The 27,721-nt window shown below is 40.3% G+C and overlaps 2 protein-coding genes across 8 annotated transcripts in view; one reads left to right on the forward strand and one right to left on the reverse strand.

Annotated features, from left to right (window-relative positions):
• The first annotated feature begins 7,168 nt into the window (after positions 1-7,168).
• The window catches only part of LOC120858817 (C-type lectin domain family 2 member D11-like), a 39,234-nt gene continuing 18,681 nt past the window's right edge, over positions 7,169-27,721 (forward strand). Inside the window, exons 1-6 of one of the 7 annotated variants that reach the window (XM_040235144.1) lie at positions 10,583-10,848; positions 18,060-18,188; positions 19,460-19,635; positions 20,209-20,315; positions 22,019-22,122; positions 24,029-24,320. In XM_040235144.1, the coding sequence (XP_040091078.1) occupies positions 10,785-10,848; positions 18,060-18,188; positions 19,460-19,635; positions 20,209-20,315; positions 22,019-22,122; positions 24,029-24,039 (591 nt within the window). In that variant the 5' untranslated portion in view covers positions 10,583-10,784 and the 3' untranslated portion in view covers positions 24,040-24,320. Of the gene's footprint in view, positions 7,292-7,529; positions 7,642-10,580; positions 10,849-17,843; positions 17,961-18,059; positions 18,189-19,459; positions 19,636-20,208; positions 20,318-22,018; positions 22,301-24,028; positions 24,321-26,895; positions 27,063-27,721 lie in introns of those variants that run through there. The other 6 variants (XR_005719946.1, XM_040235143.1, XR_005719947.1 and 3 more) reach the window with 6 other exon arrangements.
• On the reverse strand, positions 13,732-14,855 carry LOC120858833 (killer cell lectin-like receptor subfamily B member 1). The gene is made up of 3 exons (XM_040235173.1): positions 14,701-14,855; positions 14,303-14,448; positions 13,732-13,929 (listed from the first exon to the last, which is right to left on the reverse strand). The coding sequence occupies exons 2-3, from the start codon at positions 14,438-14,440 to the stop codon at positions 13,810-13,812; spliced, it is 258 nt and encodes an 85-aa protein (XP_040091107.1). The 5' UTR covers positions 14,441-14,448; positions 14,701-14,855; the 3' UTR covers positions 13,732-13,809.

Below are 27,721 nucleotides of genomic sequence, written 5' to 3' on the forward strand. Positions count from 1 at the left end.
TTAGACATGTAATATTAGGTTGACCAAAAAGTTTGTTTAAGTTTTCCATAACATGGAAGACTCCAAAGGAACTTTTTCACTATTATTTTCAATATCTACTTTGTTTAGTTAATTGGCCTATTGTTTAACAATATTCTGGAAAGATTGTTTATTGTCTTTGTAAGTATCTTTTTTCAACAACTTTTTCTGGGCCAGGACCAGAGTGAAGGAAATAAAGTACTCTTAATTGGCTCAAAAAAAAAAAAAAAAAAAAAAAAAAAAAAAAAAAAAAAAAAAAAAGAAAACACACACACACACAAAAAACAAGAATCAAGATAAACCATATTTAATGCCAGGTTGTAAAAAGTAAGCACTAACACACACAAAAAAAAACTGTAGGAGACTTTTCTAAAGCTCTCAAATCTTCCTGAAATATTTGTGCTCCTGCCAAGAGCTGCAAAATGTGGGAAAAGGAGCTGTAAGTGTGGAAAAGGTCAGTGAGTAATACAACAGAGAAAGCAAAGAGCCAAAGATCCAGACTATTCTTAGCTTAAAAGAATGCTTTCAGTGCACTGAGGTTTAACCTCAAGTTAGGAAGCGTGACTATGACCACGAGGAGTCCACAATGGCCATGTTAAAAACAACTGACTGAGGAAAGAGTATTCTCTTCAACCAGAAGCTTGCAAAATTATGTGAGCTTCAAAAGTACAAACCAGCCAGAAATATAACCAAAGGAGACTTTTCACTTGGGCATATGCAGTGCAAAACATATTGATGTATGTTTTCATTTTTTACAACCATCTTGACAGCCATCTTATAGGGCAGAGGACCCTTACTATGCAATCACTATTGTATACTTATAAAATGGACTTCGCAGGCGGCTCAGTGGTAAAGAAGCCGCCGGCCAAAGCAGGAGACAGGGGTTCGATTCCTGGGACAAGAAAAGCCCCTGGAGAAGGGAGTGGCTACTCACCCCATTATTCTTGTCTGGACCACCCCATGGACCAGAGGAACCTGTCAGGCTACAGTCTGCTGGATCACAAAATGTCAGACACAGCTGAGTGACTAACATACCTCAACGTAATAAAGGCCACTTATGAAAAGCCCACGGCACAGTCAGTGGTGAAAAAAGAAACAAAAGCTTTCTTCTGAGGTCAAGAACAAGCAAGGATATCTGTTCTCACCACTCCTATTCAACATAGGTATGGAAGTTCTAGCCAAACCAAGTAGACATGGAAAAGAAGTGAAGTCAACCAAGTTGAAAAAAAAGAAGCAAAATTACATCTGTTCAGAGAAGACCTTATGTGTAGAAAATCATCAAGACTCCAGACTCACACACTCACAAACTATTTAGACTAATAGATAAATTTGTCTAAGTTTCAGAATAAAAAGTCAATACACGGAAATCAGTTGCTATACACTGATTAATGATTTGGAAAGAAAATGAAATTCATTGGCAACAGTATCAAAAAGAATAAAATACTTCAGAAAAAAACCTAATTAAAACTTGTACTGAAAACTGTAGAATATTGCTGAAAGAAATTAAAGAAGACATAACTAAATGAAGAGACATCCCATGTTTGTGACTTGGAAGATTAATATTGTTAGCATATGTATACTAGAACTACCATAAGAGCCAGCAATTCCAGTCCTGGGTATATGTCACAAAAAAACAAAAACACTAATTTGAAAAGATACATACCCCTCAATGTTTGTAGCAGCATTACTTATACAATTGCCAAGATATGGAATAAACCTATGTCTAGGGCTTCCCAGGTGGTGCCAATTGTAAAGAATCTGCCTGCCAGTTCAGAAGACATAACAGATGTGGGTTGGATCCTTGGTTTAGGAAGATTCCTTGGAGAAGGGCATGGCAACCCGCTCCATTCTTCTTCCCTGGAGAATCCCCGTGGATAGCAAAGGCGGGCGGGATATATTCCATGGGGTCGCAAAGAGTAGGATACAACTGAGCACCCATGCATGCATGCACATAAATAAATGGAGTATTGATTGCTAGAGTGAAACTTCCATAGTTGCTCCAAAAACCCAAGTGGTTTTTGCTTTGCAGGTTTTTGTTGTTATTGTTGTCTGGTTGGCTGGTTGGTTTTTGTTTGGGGGTTGCTTTTTGTTGTTCAATGTTTTTAAAAATCTGAGTTCATTTACTAACAGTTCCTACCAGGGGGTGCTGCTGGCCTTTCTTTTTTATATCCTTAAACCTGTATACTGAAATCAGAAAGCTCAAGTTATTGGTAAATGCTTCACTCCACATTGTTTCATTTGATACATTAATATCTGCCTTATCCAGGCATTGGATTTTTTTTGAATTTATGGATGAGTAAGGAGCAAGACTGACCATCTGTTTCCTACCTCAAAACCCAGGCTCCTTTTGCAACCTACCACACCACATTTTGCTCCTGTAATACCTACAAAACCAAGTTATACAGAGGGAAAAAAAAGCTAAAATGAATTTTGCTCAAGGCTGGCAATTGTACTGCAAACAGTAGCTCTGCTCCTGAGTAGATAGTCTGTCTAAATTCGAGTGGATGAAAACAATATTTACTGTGTTGCTTATTGTGCCAGGGTACCTCTGAACAAGATTGATGTATATGTATATGGTGACCTGGACAGCCTTGATATTTCCCTAACTTTGTATACACTTTGTGCTTAGTCATTCAGTCATGTCTGACTCTTTTGTGATGCTATGGACTGCAGCCCGCCAGGCTCTTCTGTCCATGAGGATTCTCCAGGCAAGAACACTGGAGTGGGTTGCCATGCCCTCCTTCAGGGATCTTCCCAACCCAGGGATCTAACCCAAATCTCCTGCATTGAAAGAGGATTCTTTACTGTCTGAGCCACCAAGGAAGCCCATGGATAATGGAGTGGGTAGCCTATCCCTTCTCCAGGGGATCTTCCTGACCCAGAAATTGAACTGGGGTCTCACGCATTGCAGGCAAAGTCTTCAACAGCTGAGCTACCAGGGAAACCCCTTGTTTAAGCTCTGGACAGGTGTTTGCCTAAGTCAAAAGACACCTTCTCCAGGAGATCTCCCCCACCCAGGGATTAAACCCACAATTTCTGCAGTGGCGGGTGGATTCTTCACCAAAGTGCCACCTGGGAAGCCCAACTTTATAGATGGATACCACCATCAGACTAACTATATTATTTGCAGCTGAAGATGGAGAAGCTGTATGGTGGTGGTAGTTTAGTTGTTAAGTGAGTCTTAGGTGCAGCATGCAGGGTCTTTTTTTGTGGCATGGCTATTCTCTAGTTGCAGCCTGAGGGTTTAATTGCCCCACAGCATGTAGGATATTAGTTCCCTGAGCAGTGACTGAACCTGCTTTCCCTGGATTGGTAGGTGAATTCTTAACCACTAAATCACTAGGAAAGTCCCAATTATATTTACCCTTCAGCAAGGGTAGTTGGATGGATAACAATTCTGTTTCAAAGGTTACTGTGGTCATAGCAAAGCAAAATTAGAGATTTCAGCCTCTCTTTTTCTCTTGATGGCTTAGTACTTTAATTTGTTCAGCATTGTCTCCAGTGGTTTCTAAGGTGCCTTTTTCAGACTTACACTTTAAGTTTAAAGGATTCTGACAGCAAATAATCATTGACCCTTAACTCATGTCACACAGAACACACTAGATCTCCGTATATGTCGCATGTTTAACTTCCAGTTCTAGTTTAAGGATGAGAGCGGGTTCCTAGGTCACTGAGCTAAAAACATGATCATGCTGACTAAGAGTCAACTGCTCTTTTAAGTTAAGAGACTCCATTTTAGATTTATGCAAAAAAAAAAAAAAAAAGCACTTTTAGGTTCGGGTAAAAAGCAGAAATGCAGTTTCCACAGTTTGTTTTATTGGTTACAGCTGATGAACAAATTTTGCTACAATATTATGAACTGAAGTCCATAGACTACATTAGGGTTTACTCTTTATGTTTTATATGCTATGGCAAGCTTGGGCTTTCCTGTTGGCTCAGACACTAAAGAATCGGCCTGTGAAGCAGGAGGCTGGGGTTCAGCCCTGGGTCAGGAAGAGCCTCTGGAGAAAGGAATGGCTATCCACTTCAATATTCTTGCCAGGAGATATTCCTTGACAGAGAAGCCTGGTGGGCTACCGTCCATGGGGTCGCAAAAAGTCAGACACGACTGAGCAACTAACACTTTCACTTTCACAATGACATGTTTGATAGGGATAGAGTAAAGGGACAAAGTAGGTAATTAAATGGTTAATCCCGCTGGGGATTGTACGTGAAAAAATATGAGAATGGGAAACCCCTGTATGTTAATGATTGCTTAAGAAAGCAGGTTTGCTTAACTACAAAACCAATCAGGGTTGCTTAACAACAAAATCCTGCAAAACAGAAGCATGAGACATCTCTGAAAACAACAGAACAATGACTGCATGAGACCCACATCCCACCTGGTGAGCTCAGTAAGCTGATGGCCCCCAGGAAAAGCTCTTTGCACACATTAAAAAAATAAAATAAAATAAAATGGAAAGGTGATAATCAAAGTGAAAGACCTTCATGGGACTGAGACTTGAAACAATTTTTCCATAGTGCCATGACTGTCCTGGCTTAAACATGTAGGGACAAGAAAACTCCCCAGCCTGACGTGAAGGCAGAGCTGACTGTGGAAGCTTGACATCTACTCAAGAATGAGGGAAAAAGTGGTATTTTTCCCCTCCCCATTTTTCCTTTGATTATTAATATAAAACTATAGCTCACCTCATGCAAAGAGTTGACTCAATGGAAAAGACTCTGATGCTGGGAGGGATTGGGACCAGGAGGAGAAGGGGACGACAGAGGATGAGATGGCTGGATGGCATCACTGTGTCGATGGACGTGAGTCTGAGTGAACTCTGGGAGTTGGTGATGGACACGGAGGCCTGGCGTGCTGTGATTCATGGGGTCGCAAAGAGTTGGACACGACTGAGTGACTGAACTGAACTGAACTGATAGCTCACTAAGTTCTCAGGCACAGCACCCTCTCATCCATCCACTTGTTAACCTCACAAACCTCCTATTCTAATAAATCACTTCTTATCTATCACTTTGCCTCTCACTGGATTCTTTCTGTGCTGAGACATAAAGAACTAGAGATCTTGAGAATTCCCCCAAACACCACCTAGTAGTTTTAAATCCGTCATTACAGAATCACAGAGTGTAGTTTCATTGTCTTAAAAACCCCCTGGCCTCCCCCATTCATCCCTCCCAATCTCTCCACCTTGGCCCTTCAGACATGTCTTTTCAACATCTCCATAGTTTTACCTTTATGTAAGTGTCAAATTGTTGCAATTTTACAGTACATAGATTTATCAGATTGCCTTCTTTCACTTAACAACCTGCATAAAAGGTTCTTTTTATGTTTTTTTTTTTCTTCAGTTGAGAACTTTTCTTAAAGTCCCTGAACATTATGCCATTGTTTGGAGAGTCTACAGTGTGTTTAGCCATTTATATATTAACAGGCATCTTGGTTGCTTCCAAGTTTTGGCAATCATAAATACAGCTGCTATAAACACACCTGTGTAAGTTTGCATAAACATCAGTTTTCAACTCATTTCTGTAAATGCCCCAAAGTGAGACTGTTGGATCACCTGGCAAGTATATTAATTTAATAAGAGACTGACAAACTATCTTCTAAAGAGTCAGCTTTTTATTGTCACCACTTGGTGAAACTTCTAAATCATTTCAAGGATCAAAATAATTCACCAGGAAAAAAATTTTTGTTCATCAAAGACTGATTTCTGCCATTACTGTCTTGTTTTAAGAATCTGTTTGTAAACTCTGTTCCAACTGGACCAATCTCACTGTAGCAGATCCTCAGGGTTGAAATCTTATCACCCCACAAAAGTCCAAAAACTGGTAATGTAGACAGGTGATGATATATTTGCTGCTGCTGTTGTTTAGTCGCCAGTTCAGCTCAGTTCAGTCGCTCAGTCGTGTCCGACTCTTTGCGACCCCATGAATCGCAGCACACCAGGCCTCCCTATCCATCACCAACTCCTGGAGTTCACTCAGACTCACGTCAACTCTTTGCATGAGGTGGCCAAAGTACTGCAGTTGTTTAGTCGTTAAGTCCTGTCCAATTCTTTTGCCACCGCATGGACTGTAGCCCACCAGGCTCCTCTGTCCATGGGATTTCCCCAGCAAGAATACTGGACTGGGTTGCCATTTTCTTCACCAAAGGAACTTCCTGGACTGGGGATTGAACCTGCTTCTCCTGCATTGTCAGGCAGGTTCTTCATCACAGAGCCACCAGGGCAGCCTGATTATGTATTTAAGATATTTCAAAAATAAAAATGGAGTAACTGTAGTTCACACATACAAAATGGAGCCAGATGGCCTTAGGTGGAGGTAGTTTCAGATGCAATCTTGCATCTGAGAACTTGCAGACGCATCACTGAGAACTTAAACTTTCTGAATTATATCAAACTCAAGACCATCACCAGACATTTTCAAAATAGTATCTGCAGGCAGCGCCAGGTGCAAACACAGTTTCAAAGCGCCTCCCTCCTGCACCTGCAAATGTGTAACCATTTTGAACCCCAAACAACTCCTGTTTAAACAAGCATTCTTATTTCTTCCCAACTCTAATCCTAATTCCTGACCATTTATATAACCTTGTAGTTTTTGGCCTTTATAACCTTTCCTCATTTTGTAGCCTCAGAACATATTAGCCTGGGGTTTTGATCTGTGTATGATCTCCTGAGAACAGTGGTGCTAACAAGCCACAGATCAACACCTTTTAGAGGAGGTTTGTGTGTGGGTGGCTACACACCACAGGGTTTCTGTTCTCAGGGGTCTTGGTTACCACAGGTTGAACCTCAGAGAGACAGACAGAGCCTTGTCCCCATCTCTGCTAGGCCAGGCAGACTAGCAGGCTGTGGAGATTTATGCAGACTTTCTCCCTGCTAGGAAGGGACCCAGTGTGGCAGACAGCCTGAGCAGAGGACTGTCCTCTTACATGCACCGTTAGTCCACCAGGTCTCCATCAGGCGTTTGGTGGGTTGGAAAGGAGCCAAAGACTCTTCAACGGCAGGCATCCTGTTTACAAGTGTTCTGACTTCCTTTTCTGCCTCAACATCCTGAGAAATGAAACACAGGAAGTGGGGCGTAACATCTAGGGTGGAGTGCGGAAGGTGGAGGGTGGTGAGGAGGGAGCATATCTAGTACCATCTGGGGTACCATCTGCTCTATGGGCATAATTTCCTACGCCCTGCATCCGGTGTCTCTCTTAGACCTTGGTAGACGGTTGGGACCTGAATGTGGGAGACAGCCTCGGATGGAGAGGGATGTGGTCACCCCACAGGTAAGCTGGAAGCGCTGGGAGAGCGCAGCGGTCGCTGGAAGCGCTGGGAGAGCACAGCGGTCGCAGCCCTGAGTCACTACATCCCCCTGTTTGGCCACCTCTGGTCCAGAGCAAAGCCATAGTGAAAAAGAAACCACTACCGAGAGGAGAAGAGAAAGAAGAAACTGCCTTCTTGGTCTCAAGCAGGTTGCAAACTCCCCAGGGCTGTCCCGATACGGGGTGCACATCTGGCCTGGTTGCATGATTTGAAAAATATTTGACTTGATTTCTCTCCAGATGGCTGTGCGCCTAAGCTGCCCTCTTCATAGGAGTTTGCAGAACTTTAGTGGGTGACTGGGAGATTCCTTAGAGTAAGCTCTGTGCTCTAGGGATTAAGGGCTTTGAAAGGCTGAGAGAGGGCAGCAGGTGTTCTTACTGACCTGGTTCAGGGTCTTTCCCCTTTTTATGTCTCCATCTGCCTCACTCCCAGAATTGTATCTTAATTGAAAAGTTGAGATCCCTTTGGAACTGGCCTGAATTCCGCTCCTTTCCAGAAACACAAAGGTCCCAGTGTTCTTGGGGAGACTTGTCTTTCCGCTTTGTCTGAAGAGCATTAAGCTCCTGGTGGCAGAATAAGGGTGTGTTTAAAAAAAAAAAAAAAGTTCCCTTCCTGGTGTCAAGCAGGTTAAGTGTGTCACCATTTTCATAATGTATTGCTTTTATTAACTGAAATTTCAGAAACAAAGACCTGATTGAGCAGAGGCATTTTTTGGCTGGATTGTTAGAGCCCCAGCTTGGAGACACAGATGCAGGAAGCTCTGAGTTGTGACTGACGCACTTAAAAATAAAAGGAGGAAGTTTATTTTTTTAAATGCAAGAAGCCATGTGTTCATTACAGAACTTGTTTCTCAAGCATTAAAACTTCAGTTGATGAGAAGTGAAGTGTGTTAAGCAAGAACTTGTTGCACGAACACAGGGAAGGGAGGGAGAGAGATCTTTAGGGAGACAAGATTTCTCGGGGTCCCATGAGGCCACAGAAATCGGCAGGTGTTGCTCTGTCCTTCTGTGTGGCACAATACGAAGATACAAAGAAGTTCTAGTTCTTGAATTCTGAAATCGGACCCTTGCCTTCCAACTCCATTTTTGTATGCTGACCATTACATTATAATTATAATGATCACTCTATTATAATTTCAATTTGTCATTGCTCTTAGCTCTGTCAGGTTTTCGGTGGTACTATAAATCGTGATCTTTTAAAATGTTCCTGTCTTTACTAGACACCAGAGAAGATATTAACCTTGCCTCAGCCATTCTGGAAAATCCATCCAGACCTCTCCCACACAAGACCCAGGTGCCTGCTTCATCCTCTTCATCAGAATTTGCAGAGCTTTTGTTTCTCAGCACCTACCATAGTAGTAACAATCTGCAGATATTTGGTGACTGGATAAGAAGTGATTAGCAATGCAAAAAATTATGGAAAAAATGAGGCTGCCACTCTGACTAGATACATTACACAGCTGCTACAATAGATAACCTAAATTTTGTTGATAGCACAGTGTATATTTACTTAACACTCATGTAGCTGTGAAATATAGGTGTTTTTAGTTAGAACACAGCTTTCTTCCACATGGAAATTCAGGGCCATAAGTTTCTTTTATCTTGAGGCTGTGCTACCTCTAAGGTCTCCTTGTTATTGTTATTTTTTCACAAACAGAGAAAGACAAAGGTTTTTGTGAAGACATGTCTGAGCTTGGGTGGCCTCAACCTGCAGGGACTTGAAACAGGACTTTGGTTTCTGGCCAGAGATTGAAGTCAGGCTGAGTGCTGAATCCTGGCCATTAGGATTCATTTCCAGAAAATGAATTTCCACAGAGAAACCAAAACTAGTGAAACAAGTGAAACATTTATTAGGAGGGAAAAGAGTACACGTGCGTAGGCACACACTGGCAAGCCCAAAGCGTCAGGTCCTTGTAGTTCGAATCACTTTTATGTGATTTTCTTCTGGGTTTCCTTTGGCCAAACGTCTTGCTTTAGCTGATTCTGATGCCGTATTTGGTATATATCAGTGTCCTCCCATGTGTGTACCCACATTTCTTAGCCAAGATGGGTTCTAGTGAAGAGGCCTGTGGACAGGTTGACATTACTCCCTTTTTGATCTACAAAGAGCCTTGTTGCAGGTGTATTCTTGGAAAGGTCCTCTGGACCTTGAAAATGAGAAAAGCGCTATCTCATATCTGGGCAGGGCTCAGCTCCTCCTCCTCTTTATCTTGGGGTATCTATCCACAGGGGACAAAGTCCAGCTGTACAGCCCCGGGTCCATTTAGCTCCTGCCTCATGTACATTTCCAACAGCACAAGAGATGACTCTAAACATGGCCACCTGATGTGAAGAGTCAAGTCACTGGAAAAGACCTTGATTCTGGGAAAGATTGAAGGCAGGAGGAGAAGGGGATGAGATGGTTGGATGACATCACTGATTCAACAGACATGAGTTTGAGCAAGCTCCAGGAGATGGTGAAGGATAGGGAAACCTGGCGTGTTGTAGTCCATGGGGTCACAAAGAGTTGGACATGACTGAGTGACTGAACAACAAAAACATGTACATTTTTGGAAGGTCAGCACCCAGTGACATAGTGACATGATGCTGTTCAGTTGCTAAGTCACGTCCAACTCTTTGTAACCTCAAGGACTGTAGCACACCAGGCTCCTCTGTCCTCCATTATCCTCCAGAGTTTGCTCAGATTCATGTTCATTGAGTCAGTGATACTATCTGACCATCTTATCCTCTGGCACCCCTGTCCCCTTTTGCCTTCTGAAAAGACCCATCATCAGGGTCTTTTCCAATGAGTAAGTTCTTCACATCACATGGCCACAGTATTGTAGCTTCAGCAACAGTCCTTCCAACGAGTGTTCAGGACTGATTTCCTTTAGGATTGACTGGTTTGATCTTGCCGTCCAAGGGACTCTCAAGAGTCTTATCCAACACCACAGTTCAAATGCATCAGTTCTTTGGCACTCAACTTTCTTTATAGTCCAACTCTCACATCCATACATGACTACTGGAAGAAACACAGCTTTGACTAGATGGACCTTTGTTGGCAAAGTAACGTCTCTGCTTTTTAATATGCTGTCTAGGTTGGTCATAGCTTTTCTTCCAAGGAGGAAGCATCTTTGAATTTCATGGCTGCAGTCACCTCTGCAATGATTTTGGAGCCCAAGATAATAAAGTCTGTCACTGTTTCCATTGTTTCCCCATCTATTTGCCATGAAATAATGGGACTGGACGCCATAATCTTAGATTTTTGAGTGTTGAATTTTAAGCCAGCTTTTTCACTCACTTTCATCAAGAGGCTCTTTTGCAACGAGAGGTGGAGTCTAAACTGAGAGGTTGCTAGCTTCCTTTTCAGTCAAATGTTAACAGAAGTTTCTTTCAGTTCACATTTCCTGCTTTGCAACTACTGAGAAAAGGTACCACCAAATTCCTTTTTTCAAACGGAAACAGGACAACAACAGAGATGTCTTTAAAGTTCTTAGAGACAGACCCTACCTATAGAGCGAACTTGGAGGAGTGGAGATCTGGTAAGGTAAAATTGATAAACTTTGACAAAACAAAACAGGAGCTGGGGAGGGGAGTTCTTATACTACTGATCACTGACAGCATAGCAGAAATTGTGCTTCAGAGGTATCAGTACTTTACAGTTAACCTCCATAGAAGGAGAGATGTTTTGAGGGACTAGAGGTGGGTGAGAAGGCAGGTGTGTAATTGTTATGTTAGTTATTCTGCTACTGGATATGTTACTTAAATATTACTACACAGTGAATTATGTTATAGGAGGTTAAGAGAAAAATGGTCTCTGGGTTTTGTTTTCAATTACTCTTCGTATTTTCTCCAGGTTGCCGGCTACTTGCATTCTGGCAACTCACATTATGATGTTAAATAACAGATGATTATATCCCAGAGTGATGGCAAACAGACACCAATACTTTTGTAATGTATAAACTAATAAAAGTTACCCATACCTCCTATATAGCATAGGGAACTCTGCTCAATATTATGTAACAACCTGAGTGGGAAAAGAATTTGAAAAAGAATAAACACATGTATATGTTAAAAAAAAAATTAACCATGACACCTATGCTGTAGTCTGTTTGAAACTAATAATAATATATTTGGAATCTGTTATTTGTTAGACACAGAGCTACAAAGATGAATTGTATTTAGACTCTGCCTGCAGGGCTTCATCATGTCAGGGACAGACAAATGAGTTACTACAATTTGATGTGATTTGTACTACAAGGTATTTAATAAAACCTAGGGAATTGGTGATGGCTTTACTTGTGAAGTGACTTTTGATCTGGCCTTTGAATGAGTTGTCACATTTTCTGGAAGAAATATGAGAAAACATCACAATTTTGTGTTCAAAAAAAAATCTAAACAAATATATATTTTCTTACCCTTGGGCACAAAACTGTCCTGAACAATTTTCTTTTGGAATTAAGGGTAAATGTGATTTTCAGTGATATCATTAAGTGTTTCAGATGAAATCTATTGAGGCTCATTTATGTGTTCAAATGACTTTCCCTTTTGTCTCTCCCTCTGGCTTTCTCCAGCTTTCCCAAGTGGTTCAGTGGGTAAAGAATCTGCCTACAATTCAGGAGATGCAGGTTTGATCACTGGGTGAGGAAGATCCTCTGGAGTAGGGCCTGGCAACCCACCCCAGTATTCTTGCCTGGAGAATCACATGGACAGTGGAGCCTGGTAGTCTATAGGCCATGCGGTCACAAAGAGTCAGACATGACTGAAATGACTGAGCATGCATGCACTGTCTCTCTCTTGCTTTATGTCTCTCTCTGTCTCATGGGCTCTGGTGTACTTCTGTGTTCTCTCTCTTTTTTTTCATTCTCTGGACTTTTGATTATAGCACATCTTCAGCTAAGCATTATATCATACTATTTAGAATACATTACCAAAGTAGTTTATATAATGTGTCTTACCAGAAATTTTCAGAAGTGATCATAAAAATGAAATGAGCATCTTTTAAACATAACCATTTTAGTCAAATTAAGGGATTTCCTGGTGGCTCAGATAGTATAGAGTCTGCCTGCATGTGGGAAACCGAAGTTTGATCCCTGGGTCAGGAAGATTCCCTGGAGAAGGAAATGGCAACCCTCTCCAGTATTCTTGTCTGGAAAATCCCCTGGAAGAAGACACCAGTCTCTTCTGTTTCTGGGAGTCTAAAGGCAAGAATACTGGAGTGGGTTGCCATGTCCTCCTCCAGGGGATCTTCTGGACCCAGGGATCAAACCCGTGTCTCTAATGTCTCCTGCACTGGCGGGTGGGTTCTTTACTACTAGTGCAACTTGGGAGCTGAGAATTAATTTCTTATTGTTCTCTAAAGAGACTTTGTTTGATAAAATCATGAATAATTATTGACATTTAAAAAGTTACCTGCAAAAACTGAGACTATTCGTATATAGATCCTTTGTAATTCAGTTTCTATTTTTAAAAATTTTAGTCTTTGGTAATTTAAAAGCAGATGTAGAGTTTGAAAGTAGGAATTGGACTTAAATCTATCCACCAGCAAATTCTTTAGCCTTTTTAGTTTATATTAAATTTGATGTAAAGAGAAAGAACATAGCTTATGCATGTTTGTTCTTCAGTCCAGTAGAAAGAATACTTTTTATAGCTTTTACTGAACTTCTATTTTCTGCTAAAAATTTGCATTTCCTTCTTTCTTCTTCCATTCTTCCCTCTCCCTGAACTTTACTTTTTATCTGAGACAATAAGATATTGAAGTTCCTGAAACACAGGGCTCATGCTTAATGCTTAATGAAAGCAAAAGTTCTTGCCAAATATTAATGGTTTACTAGCTAAGCCACGTAGGTGAAACTACTTGAGCAGCGCAAAGGTGAAATCTATTTTCTTTTAAATTTAAACTGTCCCTGTAAGTTAAATAAGTTTTCTAGGACATGAAACTAAAAGTTAAAACCAGTAGACCAGTAATTATGCTCCAATTAATATAAATAAATAAATTTAAAAAGCAAGCATCATTCAGTTCAGTTCAGTCACTCAGTCGTGTCTGACTCTTTGCGACCCCATGAATCGCAGCACGTCAGGCCTCCTTGTCCATCACCAACTCCTGGAGTTCACCCAGACTCATGTGTATTGAGTCGGTGATGGCATCCAGCCATCTCATCCTCTGCCGTCCCCTTCTCCTCCTGCCCCCAATCCCTCCCAGCATCAGGGTCTTTTCCAATGAGTCAATTCTTCGTATGAGGTGGCCAATGTATTGGAGTTTCAGCCTCAGCATCAGTCCTTCCAATGAACATCCAGGACTGGTCTCCTTTAGGATGGACTGGTTTGGATCTCATATATTAATGCATATATATGGAAAAGTGGTACTGATGAATGTATTTGCAGAGCAGGAATAGAGACGCAGGGGAAGGCGAGTAGGACAAACTGAGAGAGATGGACTACCATCTGCAAAATGGATAGCTAGTGGGAAGCAAATTGAATATTCAAATTAGCTTATCTAATACTCACATAGTAGAGTTTAAAAAGGATCCATTTATCCACTTCCAGTTCTTCTCTGATAACGTAAAATTTAATCCAATCCAAAACAGAATTGCTTCTTTGTTTATCAGATTTTGTATGAGTCTCTGTAAATGAAACAGAAGAAATGACTGAATATTATACCTGTTTGTCTGTTGCTGGTTTGCATTCTTATGCTCATCCTCTGAAACCCAGTTCAAGTATCACCTCTTCTATGAGGCCTTTTCTGACTCCCTCTTGGAGTTAATTAATCCTTATTTGTGATACTTCTATTTGTTCATTTATATATTAATATATACAAATGTTTATGTTTATATTTTTGTATTCATTAAATTATACTTATTTTGTTTTCATGTCTATTTAGTCTCTCAGATTGTGAACTTCTTGAAGTCAAGGTTGATATTTCCATCTGCACAAAGATCTTGATATGGCTAGAAGTCAGTGCTAAGTTGTATTAAAGTATTTTACTTATTTATTTACCAATTCTTCCTGATCTTGAGTAATCAGCAGACTGGATTCTCTTGTGGAACAGTCAGCTAGACTATCATCCCAAGGTTTGGAAGTTTCATGAAAATACAAGCATTTATCTCGAATTTGTTGCCAAGGCATTGAGCACATTAACGGAACTGCTGCTGCTGCTGCTAAGTCGCTTCAGTCGTGTCCGACTCTGTGCGACCCTAGACAGCAGCCCATTAGGCTCCTCTGTCCCTGGGATTCTCCAGGCAAGAATACTGGAGTGGGTTGCCATTTCCTTCTCCAATGCATGAAAGTGAAAAGTGAAAGTGAAGATGCTCAGTTGTGCCCAACTCTCAGCCACCCCATGGACTGGAGCCTACCAGGCTCCTCCATCCATGGGATTTTCCAGGCAAGAGTACTAACTGATCTCTCTAAAGTAAGAAAGAAGGGGAACAATTAAGTAAGAAAGAGGAAGAAGAAATAAATATTATGTTTCTAACCTGTCCCCACCCCACTAACACTAACCACGCATGCACTACTCATCATAAATTCAGGAAAGACTTTGCTCATCGCTGTGAGGACAATTATATTTAGAATTTAATATAACTGTGAAGCTTTTGAGACCATTGTTCATTCTGCTACTAAGATTTGAAAAATAGTGACCAGTTAAAATACTAACAGACAGAATAACTTGTTCAAGTCCACACAAGCAGATGGTGATAGAGACAAAATTCTTTCTAGGATTCCTTAAATTCCTCACCAGTGCTCTTTCAACTCCATGGACAACAATATCAAAATCATCTAAAAATACACTTGAAACAATATACTTGAAAGCAAATAATAATTCATAAGTTATTGGCAAATACCATGGAGAAAAATTATAAAAAAAATTCTAATGCTAAATTATATATTTGCCTATTCAGTTCAACTCAGTTACTCAGTCTTGTCTGACTCTGTGAACCCATGGATTGCAGCATGGGGGTTCCTTGTCCATCACTAAGTCCCAGAGCTAGCTCAAACTCATATCCATCGAGTCGGTGATGCCATCCAACCATCTCAACCTCTGTCATCCCCTTCTCCTTCTGCCTTCAATCTTTCCCAGCATGAGGGTCTTACTTTGGTCAGGGCTCTGTAATGATCTAGAGGGGTGGGATGGGAGGGTGGGAGGAGGCTCAAGAGGGAGAGGATATATGTATATTATAGCTGATTCATGCTGTTGTATAGCAGAAACCAGCACAACATTGTAAAACAACTATCCTTCAATTAGAAATAAAATTTTTTAAGTCATTCTTTTGGTATACACTTCTAGTTTTGACAAATACATATGGTTTTGTAGCCACATCACAATCATTACAAAGAACAGTTCCACCCGCACCCACACCTTTGTAAACATTGCTTTCCTCTCTGTCCACCCTTTAATAAAAACTGATCTGTTATCTTCTCTTATACTCTTTCTTTAGAAGAATGTCGAGGGGGTCTGACTTGTTTCACTAAGCCTCATGCATTTGAAATTCATCCATATTGTACCGTGTTATCAATAGCGTAGTGTTAAGAGGGAGAGATATTATTTACAAGGACTCCTGCAATAGGAAGAATGCTCTAAAAAAGGTTCTCATTTTATAAATAGGTCAAGAAGTGGGTTGGACACTTGTGGGGACAGAGAGCATGAAATGTAAAGAGTAGGTGATATCCTGAAGTTAGAACTCATGGTCACACGTGAGCTATGATGCATCTCACTTCTCTTTTAAGAGCTTGTTTACATTTTCAGGCAAGCCAGAGTTTGGGAGTTTTGGGGGGAGAGTGAGCCTCACTAAAATTTAGCAAGCCAAAGAAAAAGAAGAAATGAGCAGTTGTGAATATAAAGTCAAGTTTTTCTTTTCTCATATTACCAAGTGGTATTTATTTAATCTTTCTATCAGCTGAAGGATATTTGAATTGTTGCCAGTTTTGGTGATGATGAATAAAAAGGTAAAGCGAAAGCCACTCAGTTGTGTCTGACTCTTTGTGACCCCATGGGCTACACACTCCATTGAATTCTGCAGGCCAGAATCCTGGAGTGGGTAGCCTTTCCCTTCTCCAGGGGATCTTTCCAAGCCAGGGATTGAATCCAGGTCTCCCGCATTTACAGGTGGATTCTTTACCAGCTGAACCACGAGGGAAGCCCGATAATGAATAAAGTTAATATAAATATTCAAGTCTAGGTTTCTGTGTAAATGGAAGTTTTCATTCCTCTGCATAGACACCAAGGGATTCTTACATTGCTAGGGCATATTGTAAGGATATGGTCACCACACCTAACTGCCAAGCTGTTTTCCAAAGTGGCTATATAGTTATATTTCCAACAATTCATTAGAATTCCATTTGTATCTTTTTTTTCCCTGTCAGTTATTTTGTTTAACCTACCACTTTGATGCACATATTGTGGCAGCTCACTGTATTTTACTGTTTCCCTAATGACTAGTTATGTTGGTTTCTTGATTGGTGGCAGCCAGCAGGGAAGTCACAGGAGCTGCCTAGGGCTGCTAGAGTCAGCAGTCACTGGGGTGAAAGGAGGCCTTAGCTCCCAGAAGCCTGCTGGGAACCTGGTGTCACAGGACTCACTTGGGTCACTGGAGCTGGCAGGCACCTGGGAGGAGGGGGCCTTGGTTGGTGAGTTTGCAGGGAGTCATACAGGGCTGCAGGAGTCAGACGGCTGGGAAAGGCAGATCTGGGATGTGTAGTGAAGGCAGGTGCTGTCTTACTCCCCTTTTCCCATGGGGAATGGGTCTATCTCTGTGCTGGACTGCCCAGTCCTGAGGGAAGGGTTTTGGGGGCCTGGTCCCCAGGAGTTCACTAGGAGCCAAGTGTCACAGGAGCCCCACCTGGAGCTGCTGGGGTTGGCAGGTGCAAGGGGGAGACAGGAGCCCACAGGAAGCCCTGGGTGGAAGCTGTCGAAGGCTGCATTGTCTGCCTGGAATTGCTAGAGTACACAGGAGCTGGGATGAGGCAGGGGGTGGGTGTACCTGGTGCTCCTTGGCTCTGGGGAAGGTATTTTAATGCACAGATAATTTTCAAATTGATATTTCTACTGGGAGGAGAGTGGCTGTGACTTCTTGAAACAGTTTCACTTCTTTCTAATCTCTTTGCCTTTTAAACTTTTGCCTTATTTACTTTTCTTGCCTTATTGGCACTCATAGAAACCCTAGTAAAATGTTAAATTGGATTGGTGAGAACAGACATCCTTGCCTTGTTCCTGACCTTTGGAAGAAGGCCTTCACTTTTTCACCATTAAGTATCACGTTAGCTGTACTATTTCTACGAAAAGTGAAAGTTCAGTTCATAATTTGTTGGGCTTTGTTACTTTGGAAGGCTGTTACGTTTTATGACATATTTTATGTCATACTTACCAACATGGTCATATCCATTTCTCTTCTCTTATTCTGTTAATATGATGAATTATAGTGATTAATTTTCTAATGCTCTCCTCAGAATTTCTATTTGTTATTTAAGGAGGTAAATCTGGATTGTTTATATGTTTTGTTTTCATTCTGATTTCTACTCTTTTTGTTTCTTACTCTCTTATTAGCTCTTCTTCCAATAACTGGAAGACTCTCCAGGGTAAAAAGCTTCTCTCTAGTTGCTTTTGGGCTGTGGTCATCTCTCCTGGACATGGACCTTTTGTGAGAGTTTGGCAATAGGGGAGGTGAGGTGCAGCTGACTTTACATATTGATTCTGTGATAAATTTAAGTTTTTCTTTCTAATACCTCCATGAGATTGACATTCTGACATTTGTATTTACAGGTAAAGATCTCCAAAAGAAATGCCTAGCAATTGCCTCTCCTGCTACACCTGCCAAGCTTTGCTGCTGCATCCTGGTTATCTTTGTACTTGTGGCTCTAAATGTGGTGACCCTTTCCACTCTTGCGGCAGGTGAGTTACCTGTTCTCCAAACCGTACCATGTTCCTTGCACATTCACATTGTCAATAAATATTTATTGAGCTCCATTATGTGCCAGGGCGTGTGAAATGCTTGAGGTGTATTAGTGAACAAAACACTCCTATTCTATTAATAGCAGGAAGATGCAGATGTTATAATATAGGGTAAAATATTGAGTTGAATGTAAGTGTCCAGCGCAAGCCTCCTTGAGAAAACGACTTTTCAGCAAACTTGAAGGAGATGAAGAAGCCATTGGGTTTGTGGGGAAAGCATTCCAGAGGGCAGAAACAAGTAGAATGAAAGGAGGAATCTCCTGGTAGGTTTGAGGAACAGCACGGAGGCTTCTACAGCTGAAGCAAGTTGAGAATGAGGAAGAGTAACGGGCTGGGGGTCAGAGATGTCACAGCCTAATGAGTCAGGTAAAAACTCTGGCTTTTAATCTGAGTGCAGTAGGGGGTATCAGAAAGAGGGAAATTGTAGGAGAGGAATGCCATGATCTGAATTTCATTGTAGAATAATATTTTGACTGCTACATTGAGAATCATGTAATGTGTATATTTATTAACATAATAGCTTTTGTAGAACATTCTATTCTAAAGCAAATCCTCAATATAATAAAATCACTTGGGAAAAGCAACTGCCACTAGTTTGTACTCAGCAAGTGATCACAGATCTCAATATTCCATTTTCCCGGAAACCAAAAAGAAAAAACGACCTCAAGAGAGTCGTTGTTTTGGCAAGCAGTGAAGTGAAGTGCAATCACATTTCCAAGTATTGAGTAACAGTTGGTGTTTTATAAATGACTAAGGCTGATAGCATTCTAAGAGGCATTAGAAATGCACTTGAGAATATGTTCCTGGAAGTAAAATGAGAGAAAATTATGTAATTGATGGTGCCAAAATACATAAAAAAGAAAACTATTCATTTGAAAAAAACAGACAAATTTGGGCTTGGAAAACATTTCTAAGAGTCTGTCTACCTATAGAAAATAGCCCCTGTTCAGATTTTGAGAAGAGCAAAAGGTTATTAGCCAAGGCCATAAAAGTACAAGTCTAGCTGTTCTTTGGCATGCTTTTCTTCAAACCCCTCATTTTGGAATTTAGTTATACTGTACCTACATATACATGTACACACATGTATATATGTATATATTAATACATACATGTATAAAAAAAGACTAACCTCAGGATGGTAAGTGGAAAAATAGATAAAAGGGATGAGAAAATTTATATGTTGTGCTTCACTGTGTCTGCCCAACTTTTAGTGAGAAGCAGAGCGACAGACTTACAAGTTCTGTATGCCACTTGCCCAGAAGGGTGGATTGGATTTGGGAATAAGTGTTTTTATTTTTCTGAAAAATCAAAGAATTGGACATTCAGTCAGACATCCTGTATTTCACTGGGAGCTGTTCTTGCTCAGTTTGAAACGGAGGAGGAGCTGGTAAGGAACATTTTTGCACCATGTTCTTTGTTAAATACTTAGCCCCTGAGAAGGCTATAGGCCGCACAGGGTGACAGCTGAAAGAAGAGGAAGGCTCTCATTCCAGGCAGACTTGGGGGCTTGGAGTGCATATTAGTGCCTGATATTTCTTGGGTATGTTCTCTGCCTGGAACCCTGTGAGACGATTTGGACACATTCTCTCATGTAATCCTCATAGTTAATCTTCAAATTAGATATATTGTTCCCATTGTAAAAAAGAAGTATGGTGATCATGTAATTTATCATCCAAGTTGGGACATTTTGGGGAGTGAAAGTGACAATAGTATGTTGGAACCACAGCCATAACCTGGGACTTTCCCGGTCAAATTGAGATGTGTGATCACTTTAACGTAATTTAGGGTCAGAGACATTTGAGTGACTTAAGCTGAGAACTGGGGACTAGTCTTCTCCCTTCAATGTCTAAGCTTCTCAATCTTACTAGGCTGTCATCCAAAGAGAGAAGGCTAGGGGGGAAGAGGACTCAAGGGTAAAATAAAGGAGACAAGTGTTTTTGCTTTCTGTGTTTTATAATAGAACTTTCTGAAAAGATACAAAGGCCCTTCTGACCATTGGATTGGCCTTAGCAGAGAATCATCACATCATGCTTGGAAGTGGACAGACAACTCTAAATATAATGCCTCGTAAGTTTTTAGACTGCCTTCTAGTCTATATAGTTATGGGTGTGAATTGTATATATGGGAATGTAAATTTAATATCATGGAAGGTTTCCTGCACTATGATGTAAGAAATAGAAATCCTTTGTATAATCTTCTGTTTATTAGCAGTGCCTTTGGGAAAAGTTTACATATCGTGTTTTCAATTGAAATCTTTAGCATAAGGATGACATTAGACATAGTTCTGCATTCACCCACTGACTTAAGCTGTGCTGAAATCCATATTTAGAATGTAGAGAGAACAGCTGAGGTACTCTGGGGTCCTATAGTCTTGGAAAGCCACTGAAGAATTGGTATCCACAGACCCTTAGTCCACTCTGCCAGCTGCTGTGTTTATTCCTAAAAAGAATGTTGTCAGGAACCCAGAGGGAATCCCTCCTGTGATAATTTATCCCTGGAAGAAACTTAGTAACACATCTTGGATTCTGAACACTTCAGTGGAGAAGTATTAACTGTAACCATTACACTGGAGGAGACAGAATAAAAAGGGGCAATAGCTTCCCTCAATCAAAGCCAAGCCCATTTAATAATTTACTAGTAAGTACATAATTTTATTTTCACACGTTTATGAAACAGGTCAGGAGAACACTGAAAATCATCTTCATTGAAGGCCAATGAAAATAATTAATAAATGATCAAAAATAAAAGAATAGAAAAGAGTTTTATTTGAGCCAAGCTGAGGACTAGCCTGGAAGCCCACATCCCAGATTACTCTGAGAAACTGCCTCATAGAAACAGGGTTTCTAGCCCAGTTTTATGTTTTGTCAGAAGAGAGAACATTAAACAAGTCAGGGTCACATTCCTTCAAGATTTCAAGGATATTTCTTTTTTTTTAAATATAAATTTATTTAATTGGAGGTTAATTACTTTACAATATTGTATTGGTTTTGCCATACATCAACATGAACCCAGATGAAAAAAACAGACCAGCACATACAGAGCGGGTCAGTATGGCCTTGGCACCTGGGAAGGCAGTCTTATCATTGAAGGAGGACCAGGACTAGTGTCCCCAGAAGAGAGACTTTTAATCTTTATTTTTAACATGGACTTTTTTTTACTTCTGATCAGTGTGCCCTTTTCTTTAGTCATTAAAGCAAAAGTACAATATATGTTTGCTAGGCCACAAACAGGCTGTTATAGGTGGCCTAAAATTCAAGTTTACTCATGTATAAGCCAGAATGACTTCCCTATATTTCAATATATGAAAATTTATTTTATCTCCACTCATGGCCGGAGAAGGCAATGGCAACCCACTCCAGTACTCTTGCCTGGGAAATCCCATGGATGGAGGAGCCTGGTAGGCTGCAGTCCATGGGGTCGCACAGAGTCGGACACGACTGAAGCGACTTAGCAGCAGCAGCGGCAGCCACTCATGGCGGCAGTTCACTTGGCCGCAACAGCAAACGCTAAATAACTGGTCAACAACATAACTGGATTTTGGATGGGTGATGATAATCTTCTGATATTCAAGTAGGGAGTTTGAGAGTATATAAGGAACTAAATACAAAAATGATGTATGTATCTTATATTAAGAAGCCATATGAAGACAGAATTTCACTTTTCTCTGGTTCACATTGAAAATACCTGGAGTAGAGCTGTGGAAGAATATGAGGAGGAAGGAATGCAGATGTCCAACCCATGCTTTTTAATATTTTTGTGTTTGGTTTTAGGCCTGTCATAGGAGGTGTTGGGGAATATGCCTACCTGAGTATGACTGGAATTAGTAGTGGCAGGAAATATGGAAGTAGAAATTGGATTTGCAGCAAGACAAATGGTAATGTCTCCATATCCTTAAATACTTCAAGACCTTTTTAGGGAATTTCACACACCATTTCCAAGAGATGCATTATGAATTACTATATACAGTTGCTGCTGTACTGCCTGATCTGCCGAAAATTTATCATCAAAATTCATTTATAATATTTGCTAACAGCGAAGAAGTAAGCTATTCTTGAATGATATAGGGATTTGAAAGAGCATAATTCTAAGTGTTAAATATTGTATGTGCTAAGTTGCTTCAGTCGTGTCTGACTCTTTGTGACCCTATGGACAGTAGCCCACCAGGCTCTTCTGTCTATGGGATTCTCCAGGCAAGAATTCTAGAGAAGGTTTCTATGTCCTCCTCCAGGGGTTGAATAATATAAGTTGATACTTATATTTGAACCTGATAATTGTGAATGGATAGAGAAGCCTGACGTTCTGCTGTCCATGGGGTCACAAAGATTTGGACATGACTTAGCGACCAAACAACAAAATATGAATGAATTCCTCTTTTGTTAGACAGACAGCACTTTTCTTTGCACACTTGGGACCATAAAAATAACTATGATAGTTGAACCCATGCAAAATGATAATGAGAAATTTATAACTGGTTAACATATTCAAAATTCTCTTACTATCAGTTACAAATATATAGGGAAATTTTCAAAAGCACTAAGACTAAGGACTCCCTGGTGGTCCAGTGGCTAAGACTCCATGCTCCCAATGCAAGGGGTCTGGGTTTGACCCCTGGTCAAGGAACTAGATCCCACATGCCACAACTAGAAGGTCCCTTGCGCTGCAACTAAAGATTCCCACATGCTGTACAACAAAGTGAATCAGCTCTACAGCACATGAAATCTTTAGTTGCACCATGTGGGATTATACTCCAATGGAAAAACAACAACAACAACAACTCTTTACCACAAAAAGCAGAAAAAAGAAAAAAAATCACAGAAATTGGCAAAAAAGAAAAGAAAAGATTCCACATGCTGCAAGGAAAATTGAAGATCCCATGTGCCATGACTAACATGTGGTACAGCCAAATAATTTTTTTTTTTTAATTACCAGGACTACATTTCTTTTAGATTTTGTATTTTAAAACAGTAGAATTAGAAACACTGAAAAAAAGCATTTTACACTTATTCTCAGTATTCATGTTTATAATTACAGTGTGCTAAATAAATGTATATAAATATCAATTTTTTATTTAACTTTACTAGATTTAAAACATCCTGGTTTTATCCCACTTAAATCACAAATAGTTAAATACTTCTACTAAATCTCAGAACTGTTACATATTATTGAGTTTTAAGAAACAAAATGTTTTAAATTTTTACAGCATTAGCTACACTGTACTGATGAGTCCCCAAAAGGATGAAATAGTAATTTATAATGCATTCTCTCTTTCTGTGTTATTGGGTTGGCCAAAAAGTTTCTTCTAGTTTTTCCATAAGATCTTATGGAATGGAAAAACGTGAATGAACTTTTTGGCCAATCCAATACTTCCATTTCTCCCATCTCACTTGTATATTTCTCAGTTTCTTCTTTTATAAAAAAATTTTGATTTACAACTACAATAAAAATTGTATTAATTTCAGGTATACAGCTGAGTGAATTAGCTATGCATGTACATGTGTGCACTCTTTTATAGACTATTTCCCCTATAAGAATTCACACAATATAGGGTAATGTTCCCTGTGCAATATAGTATGTCCTTAACAATTATCTTTTTTGTAGAGAGTTGTGTGTATACATCAATCTCAATCTCTCAATTTATCCCTCTCCACTTCTTTACCACCAGGTAACCAGAAGTTTGATTTATACACCTGTGACTCTATTTCTGTTTTGTAGATCAGTTCATTTGTACCGTTTTTTAGATTCCATGTATAGGCAATATCGTATGATGTTTGTCTTATCAGTTTCTTCTTGAAGTGTCCGACATTTTACGACCCCATGCACTGCAGAACTGGAGAAGAAAATGGCAACGTACTTCATTATTCTTGCCTGGAGAATCCCATGGACAGAGGAGCCTGATGGGATCGCAAAGAGTTGGGCACGACTGTAATCACTTGGCTTGGCATGGCAGAGACTGCAGAACATGAGGCTTTGTAATTCTTGTAATTCTATGCAAATTTGATAATATTTAGTTTTGTATTTATTTTTATATATTGCATACATTTTTTATACAATATATAAGAAATACTCTTGAGAGCCCCTTCGACTGCAAGGGGATCCAATCACTCCATCCTGAAGGAGATCAACCCTGGGATTTCTTTGGAAGGAATGATGCTAAAGCTGAAACTCCAGTACTTTGGCCACCTCATGAGAAGAGTTGACTCATTGGAAAAGACTCTGATGCTGGGAGGGATTGGGGGCAGGAGGAGAAGGGGATGACAGAGGATGAGATGGCTGGATGGCATCACAGACTCGATGGACATGAGTCTGAGTGAACTCCGGGAGTTGGTGATGGATAGGGAGGCCTGGCATGCTGCGATTCATGGGATTGCAAAGAGTCGGACACGACTGAGTGACTGAACTGAAGTGAACTAAACATCTATCAAGGAAAAGAGCCATAAAATGTTAACAGGCCTCTTGGCCAGAAGATAATGTAAATCACCTGAGACCTTTTGTATACGGAAAGGTATGCAGAAAGAAAGCCTGGTATCGATAAGGGTCAGGACTGCTGCACCTGTATGACTCTGCATCTTCCATTACGTAAAACTTAGGGTATATAAGCACCTTTTGAAAATAAAGTTATGGGGTTTTTGCACAAGCTTGGCCTCCTCCATGTCGTGCTTTCTTTCTCTCTCTCTTTCTCCCTCTCCCTCCCTCTCTTTTTCAGGCTGATCCCTTGGAACGAAGAGGCTGTCTGTGTTCACTTTTTTGCCTGGGCTTCTAAGACCCACTCGAGAAGGTGCCCAAGGTGGGGGCACCTTCCGCTATTTGAGAGGGCCCCTGTGGCCTACATGAACAGAGCAAGTTTCTTGTCTGAGACTTTATTGGCTTTCTGCATAAACCAAGGAATATCAGCCTCTTTCTCTCCTCTATTCTCTTAACTGCAAATTCTTTCCTTATCTCTCTCTATATCTATACATCTCTCTCACCTTGCCGTCCATGCTTCGGATACCCTGGATCCAACTGGGGCTGGACCCCGGTAGATTTTTGTATTGATAAACTTGATGTGATTAGCTTACAAATGATGTTTGAGTCAAATTGTGACCCTAATTGACTTAGTATTCTTTCAGAAACTAGTTTTCAAGCCATGTATCTAAAGCATACATTCCTTCTTTTAGCTATGAACTTTATAAATTAAAGAGCCACTCAAAGCAGAGTTTCTTCACATGAAAAATAAATACAATTACTAGTTTCACAGGATAGGCTCCTCTCTAGTTGCAGTATGGGGGCTACTCTCTAGTTGTGGTGTGTGGGCTTCTCACTGCAGTGGCTTATCTTGTTGCAGAAAGTGGGCTCTAGGGCACCAGGGCTCAATAATTATGGTGCACAGGATTTGTTGCCACAAGGCACATGGAATCCTCCCAGACCAGGGATCAAACCTGTGTCCCCTGTCTTGGCAGGCAGATTCTTAACCACTGGGCCACAAGAGAAGTCAAATAAATAGTTTTCTTCCATCACTGCTCTATGGAAATAAAATTGAAAATAACAGCAATTATTCTGGAACGTCTAAGTGATGACAAGTCCATTGACACTTTCCTACTGGTGCTAGCAGAAAGTCAAGGAATGGAATGAATCAGTTTCTAACACATCAGTGGAAATAACTACTGATTGAATTAATCATTCAAACATCATGTAGGAACAAGCTTGTAAAATTACACAGAAACACATCTACATGATTTGAGACTTACTGATTCTTCCTCTGTAAATTTATTTTGATTCATTCTTTATCTTATAACCAGAGGGATTATCCCAATCCAAAGTGTGATCTGGTCACTCCTTTGATAAAATATTTTAATGACTTCTCCTTTACTCTCAGTATACCACCCAAACTCCTAATGGTAATCACAGTCATATAATATAGTTATGTCACTGCCTCCCCCAAATATAAAAAAGAAAAGTCTCCTAGAATTAATGAGTGAGCCCAGCAAGATTACAGGATACAAGTCCAAGACACAAAAAATTAGTCAGATTTTATATACTAATAGTGAATGTGAATGTGAATGTGAAGTCCCTCAGTCGTGTCCGACTCTTTGCAACCCCGTGGACTGTAGCCCACCAGGCTCCTCCGTCCATGGGATTCTCCAGGCAAGAGTACTGGAGTGGGTTGCCATTTAGAAACAAATGAAAAACACAATAGTATCTATAATCATTCCTAAGAAATGAAATACTTATGTACAAAACTTAAGCATTTTCAGGATATGAATGCTGAAATTTTAAAATGCCAATGAAAAAATGAAACAAAACTAGATAAATGGAGCTGAAGACTGTACTTGTGGATTTGAAGGCTTTGTTGTTGCTGTTGTTCAGTCACTAAGTTGTGTCCAACTCTTTGCGATCCCATGGGCTGCAGCATGCCCAGCTTGCCTGTCCCTCACTGTTTTCCTGAGTTTGCTCAAACTCATGTCCACTGAGTTGGTGATGCCATCCAGGCCATCTCATCCTCAGTCACTCCCTTCTCTTCCTGACCTCTATCTTTCAGAATATCAGAGTCTTTTTCATTGAGTTGGCTCATTGCATCAGGTGGCCAAAGTTTGGAGCATCAGCTTCAGCATCAGTCTTTACAGTGAATACTCAGGGTTGATCTCCTTTAGGATTGACTGGTTTGATCTCCTTGTTGTCCAAGGGACTCTCAAGAGTCTTCTCTGGCACCACAATTCAAAAGCATCAATTCTTTGGTGCTCATCCTTTATTATGATCCAACTCATATAATCCATACATGACTACTGGAAAAAACATAACTTTGACTATACAGACCTTTGTCGGCAAAGTGATGTCTCTGCTTTTTAATATGCTGTCTAGGTTTCTCAGCTTTTCTTCCCAGGAGCAAATGTCTTTTAATTTCATGGCTGCAGTCACTGTCTGCAGTGATTTTGGAGGCCAAGAAATAAAATTTGCCACTGTTTCCATTTTCTCCCCATCTATTTGCCATGAAGTGATGAGATCGGTTGCCAGGATCTTAGTTTTGTGAATTTTGAGTTTTAGGCCAGCTTTTTCATTTTCCTCTTTCACCCTCATCAAATAGCTCTTTAGTTCCTCTTTGCTTTCTGCCATTAAGGTGGTATCATCTGCATATCTGAGGTTGTTGATATGTCTCCTGGAAATCTTGACTCCAGCTTGTAGTTCATCCAGTCTGGCATTTTGCCTGATGTACTCAAGTTAAATAAGCTAAGGTGACAATATACAGCCTTGGTATACTCCTTTCTCAATTTTGAACCAGTCCATTGAAGACTTAATTGGTAGTAAAATATCAGTTTGTCTCAAAGCGATCTATAGGTTTTATGCAACTTTTTTTCAAAATCCAGCAGGATTTTCATAGACATAGACTATAGACAAACTTATTTCTGAATTCAAATGGAAAGATATAGGCCCTAGGATAACAAAACAACCTTGAAAAAGAAGAGAAAATCGGGAAGAATCATTTTATATGATAAGTCTTA

Source organism: Oryx dammah, unplaced genomic scaffold, assembly GCF_014754425.2.
Source record: "Oryx dammah isolate SB20612 unplaced genomic scaffold, SCBI_Odam_1.1 HiC_scaffold_29, whole genome shotgun sequence".
Classification (NCBI taxonomy): Eukaryota; Metazoa; Chordata; class Mammalia; order Artiodactyla; family Bovidae; genus Oryx; species Oryx dammah.